General features: G+C 35.3%; 1 protein-coding gene across 1 annotated transcript; it reads right to left on the bottom strand.

The window, feature by feature from the left end:
* Positions 1–2346: 2346 nt before the first annotated feature.
* On the bottom strand, positions 2347–8272 carry LOC124628507 (protein TUNAR). The gene is made up of 2 exons (XM_053682727.1): positions 7627–8272; positions 2347–3201 (listed from the first exon to the last, which is right to left on the bottom strand). Exons 1-2 carry the CDS (start codon positions 7696–7698, stop codon positions 3016–3018), a joined length of 258 nt encoding a protein of 85 aa, XP_053538702.1. The 5' UTR covers positions 7699–8272; the 3' UTR covers positions 2347–3015.
* Positions 8273–8873: the final 601 nt, after the last annotated feature.

Genomic DNA, 8873 nt, shown 5'->3' with positions numbered 1-8873 from the left:
GTTTATGTCATAGCTATAATCAGACCTATTTTTAATAAAGGAAATGAGAAACATTCATAAAATATTCATAATTGAAGACTGACTGTATTTTTACTAAAATGTAGCTGGTTTTAATATTGTTATATAAACAGGTACACCACCAGATATAACAATAAGAACATTTGACTGTCTCCTTTCACAGGTAACGTGAAATTAGAAGATGTAGTTTGAAAAACTCATGAATGTTTATCTATGATATTACATAGTCAGTACATAGTCTGAATTTTAAAATCTAAATTGAAACACCATTTTGAAACACCAAATGCCAAATGAGATTATGATCTTTTTGCAGCTTAAAGGACACATAACTGTCTGCAGAATAAGTGTTTCTGAAAAATTCTGAAATATACCATACAAGTTTTTAAATGAGAAAAATGTACAAACTACCTACAATGTATGTTTGTTATTTTTATAATGCTGTAATGCTGCGATTAATGCTACGTTGGTAAGTTAACCTGAAGGTATGCTGTGGTATCTGGGTCCAAGATGTGAGCAGCAGATCTTAAAGTCCTGTAAGTGACTTAGCGAGTTGGGGCCTTCATGTATCGGATCTGTTTGTCCGGCACATCCCACAGATGCTCGATCGGCTTGAGATCTAGGGAAACACCTTGAACTCTTCTTAATGTTCCTAAAACTATTCCTGAACATTTTTTTTTAGTGTGGCAGGGCCCATTATCCTGCTGAAAGAGGTCACTGCCATTAGGGAATACCGTTGCCATGAAGGGGTGTACTTGGTCTGCAACAATGTTTATGTAGGTGGTATGTGTGAAAATAACATCCACATGAATGCCAGGACTCAAGGTTTCCCAGTAGATCACTGCCCAGAGCATCTTCTTCCCATATTGCATCCTGGTGCCATCTCTTCCCCAGGTAATGCCAGTTCACCGGTTGGCCTTCCTTGAACCATTTTTATAAGTTTCGACCACTGCATACCAGGAACACCCCAGAAGACCTGCCGTTTTGGAGACGGTCTGACCCAGTTGCCTAGCCCTCACAATTTGGCCCTCGTCAAAGTCGCTCAGATCCTTACGCTTTTTTTTAACACACATTTTTCCTGCTCCCAGCACATAAACTTTGACAACCGCTGCCTAATATAGCCCACCCCTTGTCAGGTGCCACTGTAACCAGATAATCAATGCTATTCACTTCACCTGTCAGTGGTTGGTTTTAAAGTTATGTGCATTCATTCTGCAAAGATATTCTATAACGTTGTGATTTTGTTCTCAATGCATGTTGCACAATAATACTGTGTGTTAATACTGTGTAAAACTGGTTTTAATGTAATCTTATTTAGATTACACAGTTACACATAGGATTTTTGATGAATGAATTAATTACTTTCGTTCAAATGTTTACTTAGTCACAGTTCTGTGGAAATATGTTTAAGTATTAATTTAAACCAGGATTATTTTGTTGGGCAAAGGTATGCATTGCCAAGGAGAACAAAATAGACTTCTGTCTGCAAAGGAAATGGTTGTGATGCAGACATGGATATGGAAATGATGTTTTCACTTAAGGCAATATATTGTATACCTTGAAGGATATTGCTCAGTTAAGTAGTGTAACACAAAACACTGCATTTTGCAATACATTAGTGCATTTCAGTGTTCACACACATTGCTTCATCTTATGTGGGTTTTCAGTGTTCACACACATTGCTTCATCTTATGTGGGGTTTCCCTGTCCTACAGAAACTTTATCAAATTAACAATATATTACATTAATTTGTTAAAGAGGTCATGACATGAGAAATCAAATTTTCCTTGATCTTTTGGCATATAACATGTAATTGTTCCATTAAAACGTCCTGTAAGTTTCATAGCTTAATACGTCCTCCTCAGTACAAAAATAGCACTGACCAAGCTCCATAAAGAGCTCCAGGCTTTTTCGGATATGGCGGAATTTGTGACGTCACACAAGCAAATACTTTTGCATATGATTGCCCCTACAGTAAGATATCGAACCCTACTGTTATATCATTGCACCGCTGGGCCCACTGTTGCTCAGATGCTGAAAACAGTTCTGCACTGTACTGTGTTATGGCAAGGGGTGTTGATAATTAATTCATGGGCAAAGATATTAGCCAATCATAGCTGTGGGTGATTACATTGAAGTCTTAAAGGTAAAGGGTACTAAAACGGATCATTTCAGCCCAAGGGTCAGAGACAGGATGGAAAAAGATAATAAATTACAATGCTTTTTGTGTAAAAAAACTTTGCTAATATTATAATTACACCTCAGGGAAGATAATAATAATAAAAAAATGTCATGATCCCTTTAAATGTGATATTTATTATTATTTTTAAAAATAAATGTGCCACTCTGTTTCTGCTGAAATTTGTTGAATTCAGTTGTAGAACTGAGCTTCAGTTCAGAACATTGAGCTTCTTCAGGGCCAAACTTGAGGTACTGCAAGATATTATCATAAACATATCGTTATAAATGGTATATCAAATATCCTGAACTGATTAAAAAAAACTTTCATTATAACACTACCAAGTGACAGGATTTAATTTAAAAGGTTAACAACATACTTGTAAAAAGACAAAAACATAACCTCAAGCCAGTTAGTGTAAAATTTGCACATTCCTGAAAGGAGTGCATGAAAAATTCATGTACATCAACTCATTTCATTAACATCACACCAGTTTTCTCAAACATTTTTTGAACTGTACTATACACAGAAATTCCTGTATCCACTCTTTCTTGCAAGCATGTAAATGCTGATCAAACATCGGAGAAAGTAGTAAATATTTACAAAAGTTCTCATTGATGTCCTCTGATGCAGAAAGTAAGGGAATCACTGCACCACAGTCTTCTTTTGAGCCTCTGGGGGATACAAACATGGTATTGTCCATACAGTCTGAGATGTCTGTGATCTTTCTGGCATTCTGGAATGTGAATTCCCAGACTGAACATTTTGGAATGACCCATTATGACGTTCTGTACTCCTGCTCCTCACAGCAGTACTGTAGTTTACAGCGTTGTGTAGATGTACACGAAAATGATAACAACCAAGTTGAGGATAGTCCCAATAATGCCTAGCATGGCCAAAATGGTTTCCTCCTTGCTTTCCTTGTCTTGAATTCCTTTTTCCTCATCACCGTGAGAAGTGTTTACCATTTTCTCTGGAGTAGTCTGCAGTTGCCTTCTCAGACCAATCTATTAAAGAGGAAACACACAACCTGAGCATCAGTAAACCATGTCAGAAGTGCAGAATGCTAACCCACTGATGATGTCGCACTTAATAAAATAATCAAAAATTGTAAAAAATAAAAAATGTTATTAAAAAAAGGAGCAATTTTCATGTTAATATACTTTCACAAGGGCTTACATTTCTGAGTGGTGATGCTTTACTTTAAGGTTCTCTTAACTGATATTATTTACAAAAAATATTAATACATCAAAAGTAACATTGGCAAAGTAACTTACACTTGTATTAATTTATGTTATTTTTAAAAAATAAACCATATAATCAAAACCTGCATTACCCAAAGTTTATCGCTTCCATGAGTAAAAATTAATTTCTCAATGAGCAAACTGAACCAATAACTACCAAAATTCACAACTGACCTTGAGACCAGAGTTCAGTAAGATATCAACATTTAGAAATGTGCTGTAATTTATAACTTATTTGTAAGGATTTTTTTTATGGTAATGGTTTGAATATTAGTAAAAAAATCAATTAATACAGGTGTTTTATAATGTTGTTACTTTGTTAATTTATGCTGAAGTTTATAATTTGTGTTAGTATGTTAACTAATGCAGTAAATAATGTTAGCTAAATGTTGGTTTATAACATTATAACTAACAATTGTACTTAATAATGGCTGTTATTAAGTGCTTTATCATCTTCCTAGGATTTGTTGCATTGTAAGATGACAAAGTGCTTTCAGTTGATATGACAATAGCTGTTTTTCCTTTAACATCTAATGATATGTGATTGATTTGAGAAAGGTAATGAAATAAAAATAAAGAGTAAACATTATGCTGTAAATATAGCATAATGCAACATTCAAACGTTATTTTCAATTCCCATTATGCAGGTTTCATAACTAGTACTAGGAATTTATTATCTATTTAATTTTTATGGTTGGTTCTGCACAGAAACAGATGTTATTTTCCCCCATAAATAAATTGTAAAGAGACCAATTTAATCAGTATCAGAAATAAGTAGTGCTTCTGCTCAACTGTTTCATGCTGCTCAGGTTTTCTTCATGCTTTTACAGATTGATGATTTATTCAAAGCCAAGGAAAAGATTTTTCATCAAAAATATATTAATTTTCATCATCCACTGAATAATATATGCTCAGTGGCTGAATGTTTTGAAACCAAAGAAAATATATTGAATAGGCATACACTGTTACTTTATCAGTTCTTGGGGGTAAAATGTTTACAATTTTAAAGTGATTACTTCCACACATTCATTTAGAAAAGTATCTTTGGCAACCTGGAATGTGTGGATATAATACTGTGCTGGTGTATAAACCCTATTATGAGACTGTGTGCATGAATTTGTCCTTATTGTAACCTTGCTGGCCTTTGACTGTCATAGCAGCTTACTGGGGGAATTATTTTATATTACAACTGTGACTGGTGTACTGAAAACAAGAATGTCTACTGCCCACTCAGTTCAGGGTGCCTTTTCAGTAAAAGTAAAAACACGGAGAAGCTAAGTATAATCACAACACTTTCAGAATAATTCAAATAAAATGCTTATGTTCATGATCTGTATGTTTACAAACAAACAAACAAACAAACACATATCTTCTGAATTCCAACAGTACTTTAGGTAAAATCTTGAGAAACAGCACAAATGTTCAGAAGCTCTTTCCCCCTGATTTTCCATAACAGTGTATTTAACATTTATTGCGTTCCATGTATCATCCATCAAAGTGTCCGTTCAAAATCTAGTTTATTTTGTGGTTTGTGATGGAAGCAATTGTTAACTATAATTAACACACACTGATTGCCAAGGCTCATTTGCAAATGCAGCACTTGTGCATTAAGTGTTGATTAATTGGTTAATCTATTTTGTCATGTTCGATAACCACATTTAGTTCACAGTCACTGGAGCAAAAACATGTAGTCTTTTAACTCCATAAACATAAATAATACAAATGTTTTTTTGTTTTTTTTTTCAGTAACGTGACAACAAGCTGGTGTGTCCTTTTCAGTATCTTTTTTTGATTATAAATATGGTTGGCAACTTTGGAGTATTAATATCATAATCAAAACTAAGTATTTATTTATTAACTATAGCCATGAAGTTATTTTATTGGGAAATAGTTGTTTCAGTAGCTTTTTGAATAGTACTTGTATTTATATATCATCTTATATTGTATTTTCCACCTGTGATCTACAGCACTGCTCTGCCTTAGGGCACTTCTGAAATGATGAACTGGGCTGCACATAAACGGACTGACCCTTTTTGTGTACAGCAATAGATATGCTGACATGTATGAAGACAAGTAACCTGTAATGATTAAAAAATGGATTTGGGGAGAGCTAAAGTATGTCAGTCTTGCCAAAATGTGAGCGGGGAAACTTCATTTGTCAGTGCAGCTGCTCATTTATCAAAAAGTTAACATAGCTCCTCCACAGTCTATACATATGCATTTACTTATTGCTTTACAGCATAACCCTGTGGCTGCCCATGTACTCTTAGTGTAGCTCATGGTAATGCATGTGCCTGAAACCTGCTTGCATAAAAGACAGATGTTTATTTAATTTTAAATAAAACAGACCAAAATGACAGATGGCATTACTTTACCAAGATATCATGATAAGTCTATTCCTCGCATGGACTAGACATGGGCATGGACAAAGCCAAATCATCAACACAGATTGACACAGTATTTTAAGGAAAATAAAGTGATTTAATTCAACAAGATGCAAATTCTTTTCAAACTTCTGTCTGACTCACATTTTATATTGGGATCTGTTTTGACAATAATCACCATATTGCATTGTATGATTGTTTCATGATAAAATTTATTTATTTATACCAATCTTTTGTCAAAATTGTACTGAATCATCTTGCCCTAATATTGTGTAAACTGTTTAATACTACTACTACTCCTCCTCCTACTACTACTACTACTACTACTACTAATAATAATAATAATAAAACTTTTTAAATAGCTGACAAACTCCATACTTGGCTTGGTAATTTGACTACAAAACAAAAAAGCGTACCACTTCTGCACTAAAACATGTTTTGCATTATTGACCACATCAGTAATTAATATCAGGCTCACATGAGTGCAAACTTTGAATCACAAATGAACTAACACATTATGACAAAACCATATAGCAAAGCTTCAGACAAATGAGCTTATAATAAAGCACAATTTATTTCATCCATGACAGGCTTAATATATAGATTAGAAATAATACAAAAGAAACTTCATGCATGTGCTAAATCATGTTTCTGGAAACAGTCTGCTAAACAAGCGTAGAGAAGTGCTATTTACAGTTCTGGTTAATGTTTATATGAATGTACTTATGTTCTTATAACTTTTTATTTCCATGTACCATTTTTTAAAATAATGTTTTGTGATCACTGCTCCTAAAAGCCAATGCTTGTTTTAGCTAAGGCAAATAAAGATTTACTTGGTAACTTGTTTGAAAAATTGGCAAATTGTGTTAATACATTTGTAAACAGATTTGTAAAGAGTGATAATGAATAATAATCATAGAATGTTTGACAAAGAAAGAAAGAAAGAAAGAAAGAAAGAAAATCACAAATTTCAAGCATATATATATAACTCTTTGATAGAAGTCAGAGCTTAGAATAAACTTGATTTCCCCACCTTTAAGAATGGTATGACATGCTTCAAGAGAGGTTGAACCTGTAAAGCAATTCCCCCCAAACGAGGAACAGATCTGTGCACCAAACCTATCATAGCTGGAAAATATTGAGGGCAAAAAGAGCATGACGGAGAAAATGACAAACCTGGAAAAACAGTTTACATGTAGAGTACAGAGGTGTAAATTTTTTTGCCAGTTGGATATTTCTGAGCATATCAAATGTCTCAGGACAGTAACCTGCTTTGATAGGAAAAGTTGTTCTTGGCAATGGTTTAAAATGGAATGAAAATAAACAAAACCGAATATATTTAGATGTGCATGCTTTTATGTCACACTCTCACACACATGCACACAAAAGATCACACAGTACTCTGCGGTTATAAGAATTTGTTTGGAGACTTTAGAAGAGTTTTCTGCTATATAATAATAATATCATATAATATCATTCTGTATATAGAGCTAAATGTGAAATACTGCGGTGGCAGTTTTCTTATATCTCACAGCTTTATCACTTGGCTTTCAACTGAATGGGCAACAGTAATATTACATCAATCAAACCTGTTCTATTTTGTTTTATTTATATATTATTTAGAATTATTTATACATATTTTATATTAATTTGTGTTTTGCACTATGTTATCTCCAACTAGATGAGTCACACAAGCTACATTTAGCTGAGAGTCATCACTTTGGCATGATTGTTCTTGTTCTGTAATGTGTAGGTATAGAGTCCCCAGGCTAAACATGTTGCGACAGAATGCATTTGCTCTTACCTTGCACAGCATCAGGAGGAACATAGCATTGGGCATGCTGGGGGGGATTGCCTTCTTGGATTGTAAAGACATCCCAGGCAACTAAAACACAAGTTAACTCCACTCATTCTGTATCTGTAAAGAGGTTGTCCACTTTCAGGATCCCTGTGTTTGGTTGCTTCCTGAGGCAGATCTGTAATTTCCTGCGCTGTTTCATTTCACTTGTATCTGTATTTAGCTGTCATCAGCTTCTATAGCACAGCTTGTGTCCTTCTCCCCATCATTTCTTCTTCTTCTTCTTCTTCTTCTTCTTCTTCTTCTTCTTCTTCTTCTTCTTTTTGTGAGATAAATCTGAGTTAAAGATAATTAAAAGAGAGCGAAGGAGTGGGAAGGATGCCCAGAATAATCGCTCTTGTTTTAATCAGCTCTGTCTCCATTAATAAGTCAAAGAAAGTCTTTTCTTTCCTCCACAGCACCAACACATTGTTAAAACTTCAATCCACATTGCTTTCCTCTCACAGAACTAAAAGAGTTTCAGACTGCACCCAGTGTCCGCGACTTGAGCATCAAGACTAAGAGACTAGTTCAGTCACTTTAAGAAGCAGAGAGGAAGAGAGTAAAGAAGAGTGACAGTGTAAATCGCCCTCCTGCGTGATGTGCCGTGAGCTGTGTGAAGAGTGTGTGTTGTTGAGGGAAGTGTAGCTCTGGCACTGACGCTCCTGCTGCTACACTCCAAAGGCAGCCGGCATCCCCAGCTCCCTCTACAGTGCATATCAATGCAGCCCAGGGTTGCCTGGCAACGGGCACAGGAGAGCCATGGAAAACCCGGGGATACGAAGTGTGTGTGACAGCAGGGTGTGTGATATGGGGGGTGGGTTGGGGGGAGGGGGGGTGTTCTCTCCTAAATTGCTCTTCCAGAATTTCCCTATTCCCTCAAAATTATCTCAGCCACCAGGAAAAGCCAGCCATTAGTGGACAGCTTAATTGGAATAACATGAAGCACCAGTGAAGCTGGAACTCCTGTCTACATCCATGAAGCTTAAGTGAGGCTAGAGGTTAAAATGGATATAATTGAGTCAAATATTTATATGAGGTTTTAGCAACCTTACACTCAGCACTATCCATTTTCTCCCACAGGGAAAGAACACAATAGGTTTGTTCTGAAGGAACATCTTACTGAAGGAAAACCAATCTCAGGCTTTTAAACAGTCGCATTACTGTGGATCAGCACAGCGTACTTCAACCTCTCCAAACAGTAAAAATTCAGA

The sequence above is a fragment of the Ictalurus punctatus genome, chromosome 9, assembly GCF_001660625.3.
Source record: "Ictalurus punctatus breed USDA103 chromosome 9, Coco_2.0, whole genome shotgun sequence".
In the NCBI taxonomy this organism is placed as follows: Eukaryota; Metazoa; Chordata; class Actinopteri; order Siluriformes; family Ictaluridae; genus Ictalurus; species Ictalurus punctatus.
Note: the sequence above shows the minus strand (reverse complement) of the source record. Positions and strands in the feature narration are given on the sequence as shown.